The sequence below is a fragment of the Paramisgurnus dabryanus genome, chromosome 20, assembly GCF_030506205.2.
Source record: "Paramisgurnus dabryanus chromosome 20, PD_genome_1.1, whole genome shotgun sequence".
Classification (NCBI taxonomy): Eukaryota; Metazoa; Chordata; class Actinopteri; order Cypriniformes; family Cobitidae; genus Paramisgurnus; species Paramisgurnus dabryanus.
Genome location: NC_133356.1, coordinates 9,874,450 through 9,895,903, shown reverse-complemented (window position 1 = coordinate 9,895,903; position 21,454 = coordinate 9,874,450). Strand labels below are relative to the sequence as shown.

At 40.1% G+C, this 21,454-nt stretch overlaps 1 protein-coding gene across 12 annotated transcripts in view; it reads right to left on the bottom strand.

Annotated features, from left to right (window-relative positions):
• Positions 1 to 21,454, bottom strand: part of syne2b (spectrin repeat containing, nuclear envelope 2b) — a 133,075-nt gene that overhangs the window by 90,837 nt on the left and 20,784 nt on the right. For 10 of the 12 annotated variants that reach the window (XM_065296294.2, XM_065296298.2, XM_065296299.2 and 7 more), the window contains 29 exons: positions 18,733 to 21,408; positions 18,456 to 18,590; positions 18,147 to 18,299; positions 17,633 to 17,826; positions 17,378 to 17,471; positions 17,039 to 17,121; positions 14,062 to 14,185; positions 13,681 to 13,826; positions 13,393 to 13,543; positions 12,614 to 13,209; positions 12,220 to 12,387; positions 9,431 to 9,581; positions 8,392 to 8,550; positions 8,119 to 8,286; positions 7,890 to 7,991; positions 7,577 to 7,780; positions 7,293 to 7,500; positions 7,093 to 7,205; positions 5,949 to 6,154; positions 5,724 to 5,831; positions 4,064 to 4,343; positions 3,511 to 3,840; positions 3,096 to 3,425; positions 2,342 to 2,671; positions 1,914 to 2,258; positions 1,614 to 1,792; positions 1,008 to 1,323; positions 522 to 686; positions 55 to 402 (listed from right to left, as the gene is read on the bottom strand). In XM_065296294.2, coding sequence (XP_065152366.1) covers positions 55 to 402; positions 522 to 686; positions 1,008 to 1,323; positions 1,614 to 1,792; positions 1,914 to 2,258; positions 2,342 to 2,671; positions 3,096 to 3,425; positions 3,511 to 3,840; positions 4,064 to 4,343; positions 5,724 to 5,831; positions 5,949 to 6,154; positions 7,093 to 7,205; positions 7,293 to 7,500; positions 7,577 to 7,780; positions 7,890 to 7,991; positions 8,119 to 8,286; positions 8,392 to 8,550; positions 9,431 to 9,581; positions 12,220 to 12,387; positions 12,614 to 13,209; positions 13,393 to 13,543; positions 13,681 to 13,826; positions 14,062 to 14,185; positions 17,039 to 17,121; positions 17,378 to 17,471; positions 17,633 to 17,826; positions 18,147 to 18,299; positions 18,456 to 18,590; positions 18,733 to 21,408 — 8,562 coding nt within the window. The remainder of the gene's footprint in view (positions 1 to 54; positions 403 to 521; positions 687 to 1,007; positions 1,324 to 1,613; positions 1,793 to 1,913; positions 2,259 to 2,341; positions 2,672 to 3,095; positions 3,426 to 3,510; positions 3,841 to 4,063; positions 4,344 to 5,723; positions 5,832 to 5,948; positions 6,155 to 7,092; positions 7,206 to 7,292; positions 7,501 to 7,576; positions 7,781 to 7,889; positions 7,992 to 8,118; positions 8,287 to 8,391; positions 8,551 to 9,430; positions 9,582 to 12,219; positions 12,388 to 12,613; positions 13,210 to 13,392; positions 13,544 to 13,680; positions 13,827 to 14,061; positions 14,186 to 17,038; positions 17,122 to 17,377; positions 17,472 to 17,632; positions 17,827 to 18,146; positions 18,300 to 18,455; positions 18,591 to 18,732; positions 21,409 to 21,454) is intronic. The other 2 variants (XM_065296297.2, XM_065296303.2) reach the window with 2 other exon arrangements.

Here is a 21,454-nt window from a genome sequence, read left to right as displayed (position 1 = left end):
AAGTTTCCAAATGAACCCAAAGTACAAAGAGTTTTTGACTCCTTTCCACAATACCTTGAAGTTATGCCAGTTGTCCTGTAGTTGGCTGATGTTTTTGCTGCTCTCCAGAAAACTTAAAGAATTGTCCTGAGCACGTAGTTCATCCAGGAGGATCTCTGCCTGCGCTCTGATCATCTCTGCCCTGTCAGCAAGCCTGAGGTCAATATCACCCAATCTGGCCTCACACACCTCTAACCGTTCCCTCATGGCCTTCTCCGATGATTCACAGAGGTCGTGAAGGTGGCTGACCTCTAAGGTCAGGGCATCACGACCTCCGGGAGTACAGAGGTCCATTAGGGAATTTTTAACAGCTTCAAGTTCTCTCATCTCATTCTTTTCTCTCTTTACGGTCTGATGAAGAGCCTAGAGATGCATGACAGAAATGCAAGTTTCATTTTTAATTTATTTACTTTTTAACCCGTTTGCCAATATTACCAACTAAAAACAATTCAAATAGATATATAAATAATAAAAAAACAAACCTTAAGAGTGTTGACAGAGTTCTGTAACTCCCTGCGTTCAGTGGGCAGAGGACCGAAACCTTTGACCTGCTCTCTCAGCCAATCCTGAGCTACAGTGTGCTGCTCAACTAACTGAGCACAAACTCTTTCTTTCCGGATTTCCTCCTCAAGATTTACACAAAATTCCTACACAAACACATACAAAAAGATTGGCATACATGTAAGTCTTAGCCATAGAATCAGTTGACCCTGAAATAGGATGATGAGGAATGGGCTCCTGATGCAGTGCTTACTGAGGACGGCTCATATAGTTGTGTTGAGAAAATATTGCATATGCCATGAAAATATTAGTTTTTATTTCTAAAATAAACATTGTTGTGATCAGAAAAAATCCAGAAAAATATTATGATTTTTTATGTATCAAAAGGTCCAATAAACACTTCTATTTTTAAAAGTTGGAATTTTTTGACTAGTATTTGATGTGCCAGATTTTTTCAGGGTTAATACCGTAAGCTCTTTGATTAATTCTGGTATGCACTCCTCCATGGTAGTCCAGGACGGATCAATCCAGCTGGAATCTCGGGTCAGCTGGCTCATCTCCCTCCCTAGTGCTCGAACAGCAGACAGAGATGGTGTCAAGCTTCGGGTGCGATCCAGCAGACTCCTGGCCTGCTCCACTGTGTGCCTCCGATCCCCCAAACCAGGCCAGGGGAAGTGATGAGGTAGTGCAGCTATCTGCTGTTTCACCTGCTCCAGACGGGACTGAAGCTGCTCTCTCTGACAGTGACAGGACTCCAGACGCTCCACTACAGTTTTCAGAAGACTGAGGAATAAGACACAATTTAAACCAGAACGGCTAATTCAAGCAACAAAACATTTCAGGTGGTCCTAACAATGGTGGTTAGATTTTATTATTTATACAATTTCATTTTATATAAACTTAGGTGATGCATACACAGTCGTTTATTGAATTTTATCTGTATATTTATAGAAGATTATTAAGACAAGCATAACACAAGGAACTGCTATGACATATTACTGTACAAACTATATGGTTCAGTTTCGTATTTTTCGAATGTTGGTTTTCTATGAAAGAAATGAATCAAAACAAACCTTTGCAGCTCTTGTGCCTGCTGCAGGGTGTCTTTCCAATCTGCCTCTAAACGTTTGATCGTATCAGTAAGTGAACGTTTTGTGTCTTCATCCAGGTCTTTACAGAAACACAAATTGTCCGCTGTCCTTTTCAGGTCTGCAATCTTAGAGTTGCCTTCAGATCGAGAGGTTAGGATTGCCTGAAAGAAAAAGTTGTAAACTTGTTTGGGTTTGATCACATAATCATAGCAGTCATGCAAGTGTTTTAGTGAGGACAACATTAACAGAAAGTTGCTTTCTAATTTTCAATTTTATTTTTACTTGTGCTTTTTTCAATCTCTCCTCAATCTGGTCCTGTGTGCCGTGGGTACTTTTCCCCAGTGATTCCAGTTCATCTTTCTGGTTCTTCACCCAGAAACATACGCTGTCCTCCTGGGTATGGAAGTTTTGAAGCTCCTTTGAAAGAGAATCCCGGAGCTCACACTGATTCTTCAGTTCCTGGGCACCTGCCATGACCTTTTTCCATTCTTCTTCAATGGAGTTCAGCCTCTGTTTGATCTCCTGCTTTCTTTTCTTGCCTAGCCCTTCTTGAGAGTACAAATCTTCTGCTTTTCTTCTCAGAGAGGCAAGCTTGCAATCTCCATCTGATTCTGAGTCCAGGATGGCCTAGAGTAAAAAAAAACATCAAAACATTCCCACTTCTTAAATATATTTCTGCTATGGACTGAATATTAATCATTGTCTCCTACCTGAGCTTCAGATATTTTCTCTTGAAGCTGGGTATCTTTACCAAGAAATTCAACCTTCAGTTGCTGCTCTCTGATCCAGGTTTGAATGTTTTTCTCATGTTCCTGATAATCTTGAAGGTTCTTCGATAGAGAATCCTCAAGTTCTGATTGGCTCTTAAGCTCCTGTGCATTCATTATAAGTCCTATCCACTCTTCTTGTAAACCTTGTAGGGTCTGTTGGATTATAAGACGTTTGTTCTCTTCTAGATCTTCACAGGAACAGAGACTCTCTTCTTTTATCTTCAAGTCAGCAAGTTTACAGTCACCCTCAGATCTGTGAGCTAGTACTGCCTAATGGAAAGAATGAAAAGCAAGAAATAAATCTATGATGTCCACGCTTTGTCATGTGTCATCTGCCACCTTGGTTAAACATATTTGGTATTAATTAAAATAAAATTGTCAACACTGCTCATCATTAATGTTCTTCATCGTTCACATTAATATTTGAAGATCTCAGATGCAAATCTCAATGTGTCTGACATGTTTTCTTATGAATAAGCATTTTTCTATCAGGTTCTTATGTTTAGGTTCAGTTTAGGTTTATTTATAATAAGTGCAGAGTGCATTCAGTCAATATCATTATCTCATTTTTGACAGAGGTGGTGTTTAGGACACCTTTTGAATCCAAGCCCTTCATTAAAATCTGTTTTGCTTTCTTGTGAAACGCATATTGTAAACATGACGTTATATGTAGATAAAACTCTTTCTCTATTACCTCAATCCTGTTAAGCCTCTCCTGGATAGAAAATGTTGCAGCAAGAAAATCCATGCTGTTTTTCAGCTGCATAATCCAGGAGCGAGCTTCGTCTTCCTGATCCCAAAAGTTCTGCAGCTCCCTGCAGATAGAATCCTCATGCATGACCTGGTTCTCCAGCTCCTGAGCAAGTTGGACCACTTTACTCCACTCCTCCTCTACCGCGCTCTGGGTTTGGCCAATGTGGCTCCTCCTCTCATTGTCAAGTTCTTTATAAGAACATACAATCTGGCCTTGTCTCTTTAAACTGGCCAGTCTGGAAGCGGCTTCATGATGAAGGCTTAAGACGGCCTACAAGAAAAACAATACTCTGCTGTATTTACATCCATGTGAATCATATTCAAGAGCCATGAGAAGCACCAATTGTCTACCTTACCTGAACTTTGTTGAGTTTTTCCTGTGACTGAAGATCCTTTCCCAAAGATTGCAGAATTTGCAATTGTTCTCTTACCCAGGACTGGATGCTCTCTTCCTGGGCGTTGTAGTCTTGTAGTTCTTTGGTGAGAGAGTCTTGGACCTCTGCTTGTTTTTTCAGTTGCTGGGCACTATCCAGAAGCCTTTTCCATTCATCTTCTGTGTTTCTCAGTGTATAAATGAGCTCCTGTCTCGTGGTATCCTCCAATATCTCATGGGCACATAAAGCCTCTACCTCCTCTTTCAGAGCAGCTAATTTTGTGTCTCCATCGGTACTTCGATGAAGAACAGCCTTAAAACACAAAAACATACATATTAACCTAAACACACCAGGATCTGGTTACAGCTGGACCAGATGACTCTAAGCTAAGCTACAGTGCCACTTGGGTTAGACCATCCTGAAACACCTTAGACATGAAATGAGTTTTTTGCCAACAAGGAAGATGAACCTACCAAAACTTGAAAAAGCTAATCGTCAACACTGTGATTTTGTACCTGAACATTAAAGGACCCACCTGAGCTTTACTTTGTTTTTCTTGTACTGTAGGGTTTTCTTCCAAAATTTCTAGGCCTTGTTTTAAATCTCTGATCCAGGCTCTGGTCTTCTCTGCTTTTGTTTGAAATGTTTCTGTTTGATCATCGAGTGCCTTGTGGACTTGAGCCTGATTCTCTAAAATAATCCCCATGCTGTGGTATTTGTCTATCAGTCCTTCGCTGTCTTTGATCAGAGGGTCGCCTCTCAGGCCACGCATCCTTACGGTGGACAACAAGTCATGGAAGGCCTCCACACGACCACTGTAGGTAAAGTTGGAGATTAAATTTAGAGTTATACAGATTTCATGGGGTATCACACAGTATCTTGTACTCCGAACAGCTTGGCAAGGGTCATTCACTCTTCTGTTGAATCTTTACCATACCCCAATTCACAACGATAAGCTAAAATAATAAAGTCATCATGAAATTGAAATTAAAAACTTTTCTTATTTTTTATTATTTACTTCTCTTTTTTTACGGAATATTGTGTTTTTTTTTTTACAAATGAACTGATCTGAGCTTCATTATTTTTTTTAAGTTCATGTGCCCTCATAATCTTTAATCAAAATTGCTAATCTCCTTCTCTCCTTAAAATGACTTCTCTTTACTTCCTGTCACAAGGAATGCCGCAAGGGCGGGCCGTGGAAAAAATACCAGCAATTAGCAGCTAGCAACATGACCCAACTTTCAACTTTCCAATCAGTTTTTGTTCGACGAAATCAATCACCCTACATTTTTCTAATTTCAGAAGCCGCTTCACTCGGATATATGCCAAAGGGAAATGAGACAATTGCTACTTTAGTTTCATGACGACTTTAAGAAATGTAAAGATAGGAACTTAAAGTAACCTGCAATTTTATTTTCCAAATAGATAGTGTGCCAAAAGCTTTATTGTAATGTTATTAATAATGCATAAAAATATCCATAATTCAAATACGATTATTGATCACATTAGAAAGTTCTCTTCACAAAATTAACTCTAGATCAATTTTAGACATAATATCTACATTTATGATTGATTCATAGAAGAGAGAAAAACATAATAGTGCAAATAGTGTCCATTGTTGCCCACCAATGTCTGTTGGACCACTAAAGTTAACAAAAGACACGCAAATCTCAATGGCTTCAGTGTCGGCGGCAGTAATGACAAGCTTCGTAGAACGATATGACCTGGTTCGAATCCGCCTTTTGTCGACCCTGCTCTTCTCCCTTTTCCTATCACATATCACACTGAAAAGGTATTTATTTTCAATAAAAATTAAGAAAATTTTGGAAAAGAGGAAATAATGTGCCTAACGAGTGTTTATTAAAATGTATTAAATTAATAAAAAAATTATTTGTAAAATAATTTAATATTTAATTTTAATAAATATAATTAATTTACACTGTTATTATTACTATTATATTACTATTTACGCTTATTGCAAAGAGCTACTTATACATGGTATAAATAGATTATATCACTATTTTTTATCAACTGTAAATAGCCTATCACTAAGGAAATGCAGCTATTGTCACCTATTGTAAATTGCCGCTGCCGAAACATAAAGGTGTGGAATGAGTGGGAATAAATAAATGGGTAGTAAATGATTACCAAAAATGTATTTTTGGTTTCATAATTCCTTTAAGAAACAAGAATACCTTTCTTGAAGTAACTCCTCTTGTAGATGTCTAAGTTTTTGTCTCTCTGTGGGCACCTCCTCTCTCTGCTGAAGCCAGTCCTTCAAATGGTTTTGCTCCTTATGCAAACTAAACACACAGACCAAAAGACACACAATCTGATAAATGGATGAATGGATGGTTAGATGAATGGAATCAAGCAATAACTCCAAATGACAGGTACAATGAGAGCTTAGTTCTGCGTACCTGTCAAGATTATCTAGGATGTCGTCAAGCTGTTTATGTCGTCCCTGGCAATGAGCTCTGAGAGTGGCAAGTTCTCCTTCCTGTTCCTGCTGCCATGTGGAGAACAAAGCCTGAGCCTCAGAAGGCAATTTTTCGAGTCCACTTCTCTCAAACATCTCCTTCAACTGGCCCAGACGCTGTTCTCCTTCTTTAGAGGCAAGAAAACCCTGGAGAAAACAAAGTAGAGTATTCTTCATTATTGTTGTACTGGACAGTGGGGCCCTAAGGGGGTGTATATTACACCAAGGCATTTACGCCTATGGCCGGCATATGTTTTCAACTGTTTCCAATGGAAGAGAAGTGCTTTTTGAAAACACCAGCAGCTGGCGGGTTTGAAAAATTTTCAACTTGGGATAAAACGCTCAGCTCGTCAATGTAACTTTTTACTTGACTGTTCAATCACAGTTGAGGAGGGGCGGGACAACCAACCTGGCGCTTCAGCCACGCTTCAATGCTTTGGTGTACACGCCCCCTAATGTTTGAAAAACTGTGCTGATTTCATAAACAAGCAGTTTCCATTAACCTTTAAAATGCTACATATGAATTTAGCAAAAACTCCCATATACGCTGTCGCAAAAAAATATTATCTTACATGGGGTGGTTTTCCAGAAAATTAAAAAAGGAATAAATCGCAAAACTGCAATGAAAAACTATTTTTGCAATTTACAGGTCAACTGATGTGTCTAAATGTCACATGATCATTCTTTAAAGTCACATATGTGACCGTTTAATGGTCTTTCCTTGCTTGGATAATATGCCTGCATCTTCTTCGATTAAAAATCATGGCTAATTTGTTGACTATGATATTATGTAAACCTACCAACATCCATCGCCATAATGATTTTTGGAATGACTAATCGTGAAAGAAAAGAATTACGTTTTAGTCGCATAACATTGGTTAGTGGAAACTCTGAATAGAACATATTGCAAAAGTTTCGGGCAGATCCGTAATGGAAACCAGGCAACTCTTTCAACATGTTTCAATCCAAGTCATGTGAAGCTCCTCTCCATCTCTAACATTTCTTACATTCTTGTATTTACATTCAGCAAATGCTTTTATCTAAACTGTATTACAAAAGTGAAGAAAAAAAGTTGTGATACTCACCGTCAGTCTTTGCATGGATGCCTCCACATCCTCCCTTCTCTCTGGGTTCTCAAAACATTCATTCACAGACAGTTGCTCATCCTGCAACCATTCCTCAAATGAGTTGAATTTTTCTGCAAAGAAGCCAAAAGTGTCAGAGACTTTCATTAACAGCAAAATACCAGATCATAATTCATAACAACAATTTTGTGATTTCACACCTTTGATAGTCTGCAGGAAGCTCTTCTCCCCCTGTTCTTTATTCTGACGAATCAGCTCCTTTGTTTCTGCGATGCTTTCTTTAAGACGCTTGCTGTGATTGATCAGGTTGTCCATCACTTGCGGTCCAGTAATGCTGAACATGAGATTGATTTCCTTCAGCAGAGAGTCAGCCTGTTCCTCCTGGTCCAGAAGCTGCTCACTCAGGTCCTACAACAAAAAATAAAATCAGTAACACACACAAAAAAACGAATCTATTTATTATCCAGCCAGTCATCTACTTTACCTGTAGCTGTGCTTCCATCTGTGCGCGGTCTTCTGAATAGACCGTTTCAGCTGAGGATCGTATATTCTCCACGGATGACTGACTGGTGTTGATCTTCTGAGTTAGATGAGCTATAACTGTGAGGAGCTCCTGAAACACGTCAGTGCAGTCAGAGAAGAGCTCCTTCACCTGCTCCATTTTCTTTCTTAGGTTTGTTTCCATTATCTAAGAAAGCGGGAAAGAGTGTGCATGAGTTTGCAGTTTAATTAGCAATAAAAAAAGCAAACAATTTTAAAAAAGACAAATAAACAGAAAGCAAGAGATGTTTTTTCACCTGCAATTCGAGAGGAGATTCTTTGCTCTGAAGAAGTTCTTGGATCTCTAATAACTTTCTATGGAAATGTTCAATGTTGTCCTCCTGGCTTTCAATCTCATTCTAATAAACACAAAACAACATTACATGATGTAAGAATTTAGTCAGTTTTTTAGTCTGTTAATTATAACGTCTATATGTTTCTAAAAATCTAAAAAACTGAATGAATGTGAAGTATTTAAAGATACACCTTCATGCTGAGAACTTCACTCTCGCTGGTAAAAGGGTGAGACTCTGAGAAGATGATGAGTTTAGTGGAAGTCCAGCTGTCCAATTCTCCACCCAGGACCAGCTGTTTCTCCCACATCTCCTGAGCCACACGCAAGTTATCCATGTAATTGTCTGTTTTCTCTGACACCTGCCAGAGAGACAAAAATGTTTGCTTTTAGTAATTAAAACAATACAAATTTTAATGGTCAAACATTAGATGTGTGTTGGGTAAAGATGATTTTTAGATTCTCACATCCAGCCACGAGTCCACCAAACCATCTGCCTCCGCTTCAAATGGAGTTTCTGAGCAGTCAGGGATTTTTTTCAGATGGGACTGCAACTGTCTGCACACAACTCTGAACTCCTCTATCTTTGATCCAAGGCCACTGAGCTCCTCCTTTATACCAATGACCTACAACATGGACACATACATAAAAAACTATACAGTATAAGATCTTTTAAAAAAGAGTGAAAAGAATGGAAGTGATCATATATTAGTTAAGAATATGTTTTGTTACGTACACACTAAAAATAAAACTTAAAAACTTGGTACAGGGAGTGTGAAATTCGAGATAACTTAAATTACAGATCTAAAACTAATATATCTGGCTCTGAATTGTACCTATTTGACTTCCATTAGTAATGACTGACCCCTGGTGGTGCGAAATCAAATTATCTAAGTTTAAAGGGATAGTTCACCTTAAAATGAAAATTCTGTCATCATTTACTCATCCTCATGTTGTTCTAAACCTGTATGAATTTCTTTTTTCATATGAACACAAAAGAAGATATTTTGAGAAATGATGGTAAACACACATCAGATAGTGACAACTGACCTCAATGGTAGGAAAATTATATTTTGGAAGTATTGTGATAAATGATGAAGAAAAGATTTTGATAAATGATGGTAAGCACGCAGTTGACAGTACCCATTAAATTCCATTATATTTTTTTATTCCTACTATGGAAGTCAACGGTCACTATCTGCTGTGTGTTCACCATCATTTCTCAAAATATCTTCTTTTGTGTTCATCAGAAAAAAGAAATTCATACAGGTTTAGAACGACGTGAGGATGAGTAAATGATGAAAGAATTTTCCTTTTAAGGTGAACTATCCCTTTAACTAGGTAACACTGTATGTACTGTAAAGTGTAACATACAGTAAAACTTACTCCTGATGATGAATAACAATATGAAACTAAGTACGCCTAATTCTAAAAAGACAGTACAATGAAGGTTAATAAGTTAGCATGTATCACATTATGATAAGGATTAGTCTGAAGTTGACATACTTTTGTGAGGAGGCGTTGCAGGTTGTCTTTGCCCATATATGATGCCTGTTCATTAATAGTTTGCTCCGCCCTCTGGAGAGTGTTGCCAAGGTAACTGCGACAGTTCTGAAACTTCTTCAGCAGTTCCATTAAAACAGTGCACTGCTCTTGTCTGTCAAACACACAACAACATAAGCAATACTTAGTATTCAGTTTCTCTCTCCAAGATTAAATTTATTAAATTGATCAGTTTATACAGTGCCGCAGGGATGACACCTGTTCCCTCCCCAAAAATCCCATTCATTTTTGGCATAGACTTTTGCATTGGAAAAAATAAGCTCTCTGTTTAACAAAGTTTATGACATACATTTCGTCCAACAAGATAATCTTCACAGATGAACAAGAATTTTTAAGTCTAAATTTGTTTACTAGAAATAAAAAGCTAACCTCAGGCTACAAGCGAATTACACCAAAGTCATCACCACCAAGCTTCGGACAACTCTTTCCAATTTTATTTAACACATTTAAAAACATGTTCCCTCATAAGGAAATACGTTGTGGATAAATCTTTGTTGAGAATTGTGCCCATGTTGCGTTGTTTTTTAAATCTTTATGCGTGATGAAGTCCCTGACAAAGTCTGCAGTGCCATAAAGCAACTTGTTAGCATCCACCCTTATAAAGACACTTTTAAACCTTAAAAAAATCACAAATGGGGATATTAGTGGTGTGTTTTATGTCGAAGAATAAAACGTGATAACGTGAAAATATATTGGGCTTAGGTTAATCCGAGATTTTATTTAAGGAGTTTAACGAAAACCCCATTCAAAAAACCCATTGACTTCAGGATGATGGTGCCGAAAGTGTTATGCTGCGTTCATACCAGCGTGGTAGAGGGTTCAAGCGCGAGTGATATCAATGTTAAGTCAATGTGAAAAATTGAAAAACTTAAACTTTGGCATAAAAACGCGCCACATTAACGAATCAGGAGCTTGCTCTAGTAGTGACGTGATTACAGGAAGTGAGCGGAGTCACAAAAGCCCCTCCCATGACGCGAATTTCCACGTGAGTGTCTTGATGACTAGAATTTCACATGTGGCTTTCAAGCAAATGAAGCGAGTAAACTCAAAATGTTCAAGCGGCAAACTAGACACGGCAGATGCAAATTTGATGCCCTCAAACTAGGGCTGGGCGGTATGACGGTATATTCCGTTACAGATTTTTCTATTCCGTCTATTCCGCAGAATGCAAATAAGTGGGCGTGGCTAACTCTGCCCTTCAGCATGTTAGACTGAGTGTGACGGAGAAACATGTAAAATAGTTCACTTATAAAAAAATGAACGAGTTATTTGTGTAATTTTTATAATAAGTGCCAGTGAATCCACCGCGGGTCACGCAGCGAGACTCTTGTCTTGCTCGCTCTCGCGCTCTCTCTCTCTCGCGCGCTCTCTCTCCTCATGCAGCAGCCGGTCGGTCTCTCGCGTGCAGAGGTCTAGGCAAGCGCAAGGAGCTGCGACGCCAAATAAAGAGTTCTTCTCGCACATAATGCTAATAGTTGTAAAGTTTTCTGAACTTTAAGCAAGCTAAGACAAAACTCGCGTTTATATCAGTGATGCGTGCGCTGCTGGAGCGACGTATTTTGACGCGCCATTTGCTTATACAAACATATTTGATCGGAAAGACGAGAAAGAGATGCAAATGTTAAGGTCTAATAGAAAGAAAAGGGCGTCAAGACCTTAAAACAGACTTCATGATCATCACATCATAGCACCTGTCACATTTATAATATCTAGAGCTTCTTCTCTCATATACAGGTATTTATCCTGTCTGTAGGTTTTTGCATATATTTATACCTGTTCATTTTACATATTGCATATGTTTAATGTAATGTATGCATAAATACAAAATACAATGAAGCCATACTATAGCTTCAATAGTCTATAAAATTAATAACTCAATTAAAAACAAGATTCTGTCTAATCAAGACTTAGCTGTTGTTATCTTCTGGGCATTTTCACTTTAACATTATTAACTTTAAATTCCTCATATTTTAAAACTGCAGTGAGCATTTAGTTAAAAGCTATAGTGAGTGGTGTATTTTTATACATTTTAATCATCAAAAAACAATATAAACTGAAAACATGTATACTGTCAAATATTCCGTTCCGTGAAATAAAATGACTCATTCCGTGAAATAGATTTTTGGTCATTCCGCCCACCCCTACCTCAAACGCGGCTGGTGTGAACCCAAGGTTAAAATACCAACTCGCTTCCAGGGTATTGCCTACAAAAATATGTAACCCCTGCGGCATTCTTAACCACAAACAATAAGCAGAACAATATAAATACATAAAAAAAGGTGCTTGTAACCTTCTTCACAGTGATGCCATTGAAGAACAATTTTTTGTTCAGTCAAAGGTTAAAGAACCATTTATTTCATAACTTTTTATAGTCTAACGCAGTGGTTCTCAAACTGGGGGCCCTGAGATGGGGCCAGGGAGGGCCCAGTTAAATTTCATTTTATAAAATACATTAATTTATCATACATTCTGTGTAATGAAACCTCCGAAAAATTAAGCTGCTAACCAACAGCATCACATTGTATGATGGAATATGTTTTGTTTAATTACATTTTAATTTTTGGAATGTTTTATGTCATAAATTTTCTTTTGGGGGGCCATAAAGGGATGCACCGTACACAAGTGGAGCCGCACACCAAAAAACCACTGGCGAACCATTTTCCAAAACAAAGAACCTTTTGTGAAACATAAATTGGTTGTTTTGTAAACAAAAAAAAAAAGCATCAACCTACCTGTCAGATACAGATCTCTCTGTCTCATCCCAAAGGGATTTCAGTTCCTCCTCTGCTGGATCAGGCTCCTCTTTCTGTGAGGAGAGTTCAGACAGAGCCATCCTGATGCTTTGGTATTCCGGGCGAAGTGAATTTAGTTGAGATTCAAGATCGGACAGCGCTCGCATCCTGGATATAGATGTATACATACAGTAGAATCAAAGGTAGAGAAAAAAATGAATAAACACATCCTCTAATAATAAAATAATAAAACTTAGTGTCAATAAATCATTAATTCAGTATTATAGATGAACATTTGTACATGTCAGATCCATTTACAGCAGTAAACACACATTACCTATATTCATAAGTTTCCTAATCCAAATCTATCTATCTAAGTAAGAATCATTCATACCTGTGCTGTACGGCTGGCAAGGTGGGATCCTTCAGTCCCTGTTTCTCTGCTGCCCCTTGCACCTTCCTCAGCTCAGCCAGCATTGTCTTTCTCCTCAGACCAAATCCCTGGCTCTTCTGTTCCTTCTGAAGATCCTTCTGTCGAATAATCAACCTGTCATCTACCTCCTCCACTTTGCGCACCAGGACCCCCACCATGTCCAGGCAGGAAACAGGGCTGCCGTCCTGGGTCACGTCGAGCTGTGCTCCACCCAAGAGCTGGTCTAGCTGTGGAGCCTTATCATTGAGGCTGCTGACTCCCTTCCTGATGAGTGCCAGTTTAGATCTGCTGTCCTGCAGTACCGCAGCATCACTGCTGGGGGCGCTCTGCACAGCAGTCACATCCAGCTCGACGGTGCGCAGGGACATGAGGAAACGTTCGAGGGCACGGGCAGCGGCGTCACTCTTGCGCACTTGTTGTCTGAGGTGGTCCAGGCTGGATCTGTGATTCAGAACCACTTGAGTGAGAGGTGACCGGTCACGCAGGTCCAGATGACTAGGCTCAGAGTCGAATCGAGAGAGACGATCCATCTCTGCTTGGATACTTTCGTCTAAATCCTAAAAGTGAAACAGTCAGGCATTTAGAAAAAATGAGAGGATGGAGAATGACATCAACATTCTCAAGTTGCTGCTAAATCCATTACTGAGTTTTTAAAAATCACTTCCGGCGGGATGTTGAAATGGAATTACAAATTATAAATAAAATGAATCTCTAAATACATAAACACAAATATCTCATACCTTAACATCTCTCAATATGGCAGGGTTGGCTAGTGTGTATCCCTTAATGTCTTTAGGTACTTTGATGAACTTGTCCAGCCTTTCAGAAACCTCAGAAATCTTCTGCTTAATTGAGTCCATGAGCTCCAGTGCTGCTCCCAGTGAATCCACCCTGATGGAGTGCAGAGAAAAATTGGATTTAAAAAATGAAACTACAAATACAAACAGCATGGCCACATGACATTTTCTCGGAAACCTTTTTGGCCGATTGTTTAAACTAGGAAAATGTTTTTTTTTATGCAAACGCACCTGCGCTGTAACTGTGACCTCTGATCTCTCCACCTGACAGTGAGCTCAGTCCGGTCCTGTTCAGCAGTGCGGTCTTTAAATTGTACAGACTGCATGCACAGTGTTTCATAATCCTTCCACAATGACTCTGTTTCGTCCCACAAAGACTGAAAAACACAACAAACATATCAGGGCTGGGCAAAAAACACAATTTAGCCATTTGACGAAATCAACCTGCTTTTTAAACACAAATTAAGTTTCTTTATTTTTAAGGTTTAAAAGGTGGACATTGGTACGTTTTTAGCACTGCAAATAAACAAAATAGAGCTCTAAAAATTATAATGATTATATCTCCCAAAAAAAGAGCAACAATTTTTGTGAAATCTTTTATTTTTGCATTACCTTTAATTCTCTGTGGCGTTTTTGCAGGTCTGTGGGAGTGACTGATTCTGAAGGACGATCTCCCAGCATGCATTGCTCGTTCCTGTTCAGCTGAGTCAACAGTGCAAACCTGCAGCTGCGGTACCTGAAAAGGCCAAGAACTAAACTGTATTGAAGATTCTCACAAAATACTTCCGAGTTTTTTAAAAGAAAACACCACCGTTTTTCAATATTGTACTATGTTCTTAATTTACCGGAATTACTGTGTGCAACATGCTTTTGCGTAAAGGACAGCCATTTTCCTGACATAAGAGACATCCATTGAACTGTATCAAAGGGGCTGTTTACACTTGGTATTAGGATGTGTTTTTGTCGATCGGATCACAAGTGGACGAGAGAGACACATTCTGTTTACACCTGGTATTTAAATCTGTCTCTTTTTTCTACGTTCGACCACTTCTGTCCTGATTACTGTGAGGGGATGATCTGTGGAGACTGTGTGCGAGTCCCTCTGCTGTCGTTTAAACGTTTGTGTTGTAAGCACAACAGCCTGCACAGTGTTTTGTACATGTATATGTAAGAGCTTTCTCTGATATTTCAGCACAATTGATGAAATAAGATTGCGCAACTTTCACACGCTCACAAAATGAAACTAAAGAAAGACGCGGAGATCAGCTGCTTTAGTTTTATCAATGAAAGCCTAAAGATAGCGATGTACACTGTGTGTACTTTCTGTCTAGAAGTCAGAAAAGATGTAAAACATAGTGCCCAGTACCTCAGATTAGATAAATAGGTCTTTCGTGGCTGCTCGCACACATTCAACCACATGCGCATTTACACCACAAAAGCAATTTGGTCGAAAGTTTTTTCAACTACCTCTGAATGTGGTCTGAAGTGGACAAGCTCAAAACATTCTGAAACCGTTTATACCTGTCTTAGCGTTGTCCACTTGTGATCAAATCTTATTTTTTTTATTTTTTTTGCCCAGCCACACATCTTAAAGGACAAGTTCGGTATTTTACACTTAAAGACCTGTTTTCAGACTGTTTATGATGAAATAGAACAGTTTTGACTGAAATTTCGACATATGCGGCTGGCCCGAGAATTTTTGGGTGTTTCTTGGATCTCCTCCCACCTCTATAATGGCTGTTTAGGTGCACTGGAACAATCCTTCCTAAAATGCATTAAACTTTCGTTTACAAAGACGTGAAACTCACCGAGTGGTCAGGGGTGTTCACTGATATGCTCACACAAAAATCGCTGCAAAAGATGCTTTCCAACAGGTTTTATCGTAGTTTTTGTCCAACTCCATTGACTTGTATTAGATGTGCTGAGAGGTAGGCCCTGTCCCAATATACGCACTTCTGCCCTTGTGCCCCTCAATGCGCGCTCTCGCTAATGGGTGCAAGACCGTAGGGTGTCCCGATTCTCTAATGGTGCTCTCCAGGGGTGATCATAAGTGCACTTAATGCACCCCTTTCGCAAGTGCGCATCAAATCGCACTTTGCTATGGGCTATTACCCAGAATCCTTGTGGTGTCCTGACATTTCGAACAGCTAACCAATGAGTGAGCAAAACGGTTGCTATGGTCGGACGCCGGCAAAACTCAGAGGGAAAACATTTAAAATGTTTACTTCACAAAAATTAGTTTAATGAGGAATTTCATACTCCTAAAATAATAGAGTTTAATGGCTAACTTCAGTTATTGTGTCACAAATAGATAAGTATTAGTGATAATATTAGCTAACATTTTACTTTATAGTACATTAAATTACTAACAGCTGCAAAACGCTCTGAGTGGGACTCAAACCAGCAATCGATCCGCCATGTGAGTCGAACGCTCCGAAAGCCCGGGCAAACTTCACCACCCTCCGCGTCCATCTCTGTCATGCGGACGTGTGGGAAATAGAACCGGGCACATGGAGTGAAGCACCCGCAGGATGGACCGATTGAGAGATTAGGGAATGATATTTACTCTCTGCACCGCCTTCATACAGTGGTCTCTGTTGCAACAGCAAATTGCATCTTCTACAGTCTTAATACATCACTCATTTATGTAGTATATATCGCGTTAATGATTACAAGGTGGTAAAAAGATGAATTGACGGATAACCTAATGAGCAGGGTAGAATAATTCATTTCAAAGCTTGTCATTTTACTCTTAAGACAAACATTTGAGATATTCTTATGTAAATATTTGTGAATATTAAGAAGTGTTTGAGAATTGCACTTAGAAACATTCTTACGAACTTCTTATAATTTATCTAAACTACTTTCCTATTTTGTTTTCGTGAATCCAGCCCCAGATCACAACAGAAGTGACGTAGATAGTGACGTGTGCCAAACTGTCCCAATTCTGCTCTTCATCGCTTCGTGCCCTTGCGCACTTACTCTGCTAACTGCACTTTCAACAAGTGTCCACTTCGAGGAAGACCTTAGGGCTTAGTGTGAATATTGGGACAGGGCCGTACTGTATTACTCCGCGCCGGGAACGTTGTTTGTATTCTTGCAATTGGCAAAGGCGGATTATCGCCACCAACTGGCCTGGAGTGTCTATTATTCAAGCTCTCAACGGAAGAATATACGGGTGTGAGGCGTTTGTTTCACAAGTTTACAACGAATGCTAAAACACCTGTTGGAAAGCATCTTTTGCAGCGATTTTTGTGTGAGCATATCAGTGAACACCCCTGACCACTTGGTGAGTTTCACGTCTTTGTAAATGAAAGTTTAATGCATTTTAGAAAGGATTGTTCCAGTGCACCTATATAGCCATTATAGAGGGTGGAGGTGAAACAAGAAACACCCGAAAAATTCTCGGGCCAGCCTCATATGCCGAAATTTCAGTCAAAACCGTTCTATTTCAATCATAAACAATCTGAAAACAGGGCTTTAAGTGTAAAATACCGAACTTGTCCTTTAATACCAAGTGTAAACCAGAATTAAAACACATAGTGTACAACAACACACTTAAACTTTTCTTGTTTATTTCTCTCCATACCTGTCTTCCTCCACACTTGTTTGTTTCGCTATTTCTCTCTTCTCCACAGTTCGTGGCTGTGGGGGGCTGACTGCTGTGGCCGCCTAAAACAAATTGCACAGTCAGTACACTGCAAAAAATGACTTTCTTAGTATTTTGTCTTGTTTTCAGTACAGACACAAACACAGTTTTGGTTTTCTGTGTCCCCAGTCTGGTCATGCAGATTTTCTGGTTTTAGAGGGGTCTTTTATGTCAGATGATCAGTCTGGGTGACTAGCTAAACCAGTTTATGTTGGTTAATATCTTTTTTAGCAGTAACAACATCCAGCAAATTCACATTTTGTCTTTGAAAAGAAATACCTCTGTAACAATAACCTCTTTGGGCTTCTCAGCGGATGGTGGGACCGTTTGTGCTTTCTGAGCAGGTGGCTCTTTTGTTTGGTCCATTTGTAAACTATAAGGCAGTGAGAAAAGGTAAAATATAATAAAGGGAGTGAAATGTCAAACAGAAGACATTAATTTATATTACAGCATAAATGCAAGATATCTGACAGAAACAGCAGGTTTCAGCATGAGTTTTCAGTGGAGCAACCTACAATAACCTTCCTTGGTTACCTGCTGTCTGGTGAAGGTGTGTCTTGATCTCCACTAAACTGCCGCTGGATGGCAGCGAGTCTCCTTTCGCACTCTTTAAGTTGGGCCTGTGCAAGCCTGTGTGCATCCTCAGGGCTCAGTGTATCACACAACTCCTTCAGAGCTTCCAGATGCTGCCCTGCCTGTGCCAGACTGCCATCTGCCGAAAAACAGGCCTGCAGGTACAGAGAGGAAAAAAATCATTAAGCCCATATATATTATTACTGTCTCACTACAGTATTTTCAATGTGTGTGAGAGAGAGAGAGAGAGAGAGAGAGACAGAGAGAGACTGGTACTGTAAACTGGTTAAGAGGATAAACAACAAAAATGTAAGAGTCAGGGTCTAATGGAGCCTAACAATGAATGTCAAATACAATAAATGTCAAATAGAGAAAAGATCAAGAAAGAAATGTTAATGCAGCCAGGAGGAATTCATCCCCACACCCATTCAATGATGTCTCTTCATGCTCTGCAAGCATGAACAAAAAACTTTACCTCTTCTTTTGATTCTGTCATTGGTTCAGGTGTATGGTTGAGTTTTTGTCTCATAAAGTGCATCTCACATGTCTCAACTATGCGGTTAAAATGCTGGCGGGTTATCTCATATCTGAGTTGCCTCAAATATTCTGACATTTGAGCTCGTATAGCCTGAAAACAATAATGAAATGAAACAAACAAGAGCAAGCAAACTTCACACACAAACAGTGCATAGCATTTCTGTTAGATCTGTTAGATATATATTTTTTAAAACATCACAAGTCACACAACAGATGAACACAGGAATAGATTTTAATACACAAATACCTCCCACTGTGTTCTAACAGAATGGGTGAAAAACTCCATGTCTCTTAGTTCTGATGGGGTGCAGAAAGCCTCCATCCCCTCAGCTGCCCTCATGAACTCTTCAAGGAGCTCAGTGTCAAGAGCCCTTAATGTCTCCTAAACAAACAAACAAACCATACATGCACTTCAGAAATTGAAACTTTTTCCCTTCTCTGAATCCCAAAAGTACAATATATATTTTGTGTTACTGATAAATGGCACAACAAATCAAAATAATGAGTGTCTAAAATTAACTAACCTCCTTGACTAATGCTTGTTCATCTGTCAACTGCTTCTCCTTGAATACAGTGACAGCTTCGAGAATGTGTTCTTGAAGACAGTGCTTTGCTTCCTCAAATCTATTCCTAACCAACGCCTGTGCCTTTGAATAAGCTTCTGTGTAGGTTTGAGGGGGTGCCAGGGCAAGTGCTGGCTGCTTAACTCGAGTAGTTGGCTGCTGCTGTGATGGTTCCTGTACTAATACTTCGAGCTTCGTTGTGACTTGGGACAGAAGTTGGGTCTGGACTACTTGGTTTTTAGGTGGGGTATCTGTCTTAGATGGACCAAGTTGTTGCTGAGGTTGCTGTGTACTTTGTGTTGATGCTTGTGATGATGGGTGATTCCATGGAGCTACAGGCTGAGGAACACCTTGCATCTGGGAAGAGACTTGAGTCTGATGTTCTGTACGAACAGAATCCCACTGCTGTTGAGAGCTCTGTGGTCTCTGTAGACCTTGATATTGGGGGTACTGAGGACGTGGTCCCTGTCCTTGAATCTCAGCTTGAGAGTATCCCGGAGTGACAGGCCTCCAGTGCTGGGAAGGAACCATAGGGTGAATTGGACCTTGGGGTCTTATCTGTCCATAAGGATGTGGCAATGATTCAGGTCCAGGAGAGGGCCACTGCAGAGGCTGTGGCTGGGCTTTAGTGTAAACTGGGATTTGAGGTTGGGTTTGTACCTGACCTGAAGTTTGGCAAGTTGAGTAGGTATGGGTCACTATGCCTTGTGCTATTGGAGGCCATTGCTGAGTCTGAGTTGGATGGACACTTTGAGATTGGGGATAATTTTGGAAATGGCCCTGGTGCTGCATTTGGGAAGAGACAGGAATAGGTCCTTGGGGTTGACTGTAAGTTTGGGTGAGACTTTCTGGTTTACTGAAAACCCAGTGATGTTGCCCTTGTGGTTGAATCATAAACTGTGCACTGCCCTGTTCTTTGACCTGGGGTTGACCTAAAATTTGGCCTTGAGAATAGAGGGATGCCTGAGGCTGAGGCATAGAGATGATTCTGGGTGGTATGGGAGTTGACCTTTTGGGTTCAGGGGGAATCACAGACTGAGATAGTTGTGAGGGTTGCTGGGATTGAATCTGAACTACAATCTGTGGTGATTGTTGCCTCTGCATCATTACTTGGGATTGAATAGATACTGGTTGCTGTTGGATTGTTGATCTGTTAGTGGCTTGGGGCATTGCTTGAGACACTGGAAATCTTTGTGGTTGGGGCAGCGAAGGAGACTGGGTCGGTTGTTGTTGCCACTGGGCCAAAACACGAGGCTCCATGGGAGCCAGAGACTGTTGTTGTGTTTGTTTATGAATTAACACTTGAGGTTGCTTTGATATTACACTTTGTGTTTGAGGTTGCATTTGTTGCTGAATAGGTGCAATGGGGTGTGCTTTTTGTGATGTTATTTGAGCTTGACTTGAAATAGAGGTTTGATGTTGTTGGGTCAATACCTGATGAATTGTAACTGGCTGTTGTGGTTGTTTTTGGGTCACTGGTGGTGCTGAAGTTGTTGGAGTAGTTTGAGGTAGTTTTTGTGCCCCTACAAGGGGTTGGTGTTGTGCAACTGGTTGTAGTTGTTTTAGCTGTTTTGCCTTACTCTGGACAATGCTTTGTGACTGCACATGAATCGCACCTTGAGCAGACTGAACAGAACATGAGCCTCCCAGAGCCACAGGTGACATAGTAGCAGCTGTCTGTGGTGATGCTTTAGGACTGACTAGACTTTTGTCTTGTGGCTCTGACTGAGAGAGCATCACTTGAGCCGGATGTTGGGTAACACTTTCTAATTTACCGCTTTGTTGAAGCCAAGGTCTGTTCCGTGCCTGAGATTTCCTTTGTTTCATCTGCTGGTTATTTGGAGCTTGATGTTTACTTGCACCCTCACTCTGTAACTGCATTTTTGGTTGAAACTGAGACTGTGGCAGAGCTGGTGTTTGTACCTGAACTACCTGCATCTCTGGTTTAACCTGAGACTGTGGCAGGGCTGGTGTTTGTTCCTGAACTACCTGTTGTTTTTGTACAGAGGAAATGAACCTTTTCTCATGCTGAGGCTTCTTTTTCGGCTGCTCTGCTAATTGTTGTTTATTTTTAACTTGTGGTGCTGCTTGTTGCATTTTCTGTTGAGCTTGTTGGGCAGTGACTGGAGTTTCCTTTTGCAACTGGCTCTGCATGTCTGACTGTTGTTGAGTCACACGTTGTGATAAAGATTGTTTTCCTTCACGCTGCCTTGAGAGAATTTCTTTTCTTGTTTGAGATTGGACAACCTCTTGTGACTTAATTTCAGTGAGCTGGGCATGGGAGTGTTCCTGTTGCCCACTGGGGTGCCCTTGAGGACTTCTTTTCTCTTTTTCACACTCTTCTACAACAATCATGGGCACAGGCTCACTAGATGGCTTGGGCTCGAAGCCTATAGCTTGGGAAGTTACATCCAAGAATATTTGAGAGGATACTTGAACTTTGACTGTATCTTGGGGGTCACTTAGGCCAGGAGCACTTGAGGGAAAGGGCTGGAATGAGCTGACTGTTTGGGACTTCTGAGTTTTGGGCTCTTCTTGTGTCTCCCGAGGTTGGACAAAGATCTTGGGAGGTGGTTCATCTCTAGCAGGGCTTCTGTCTCTGGAAACCCCCAAAGAGCTCAACATTCCTACTGCTTCCTGTTGAGATTTTCCAAGGTTAATCCATAATTACTGAAAAAGTGCT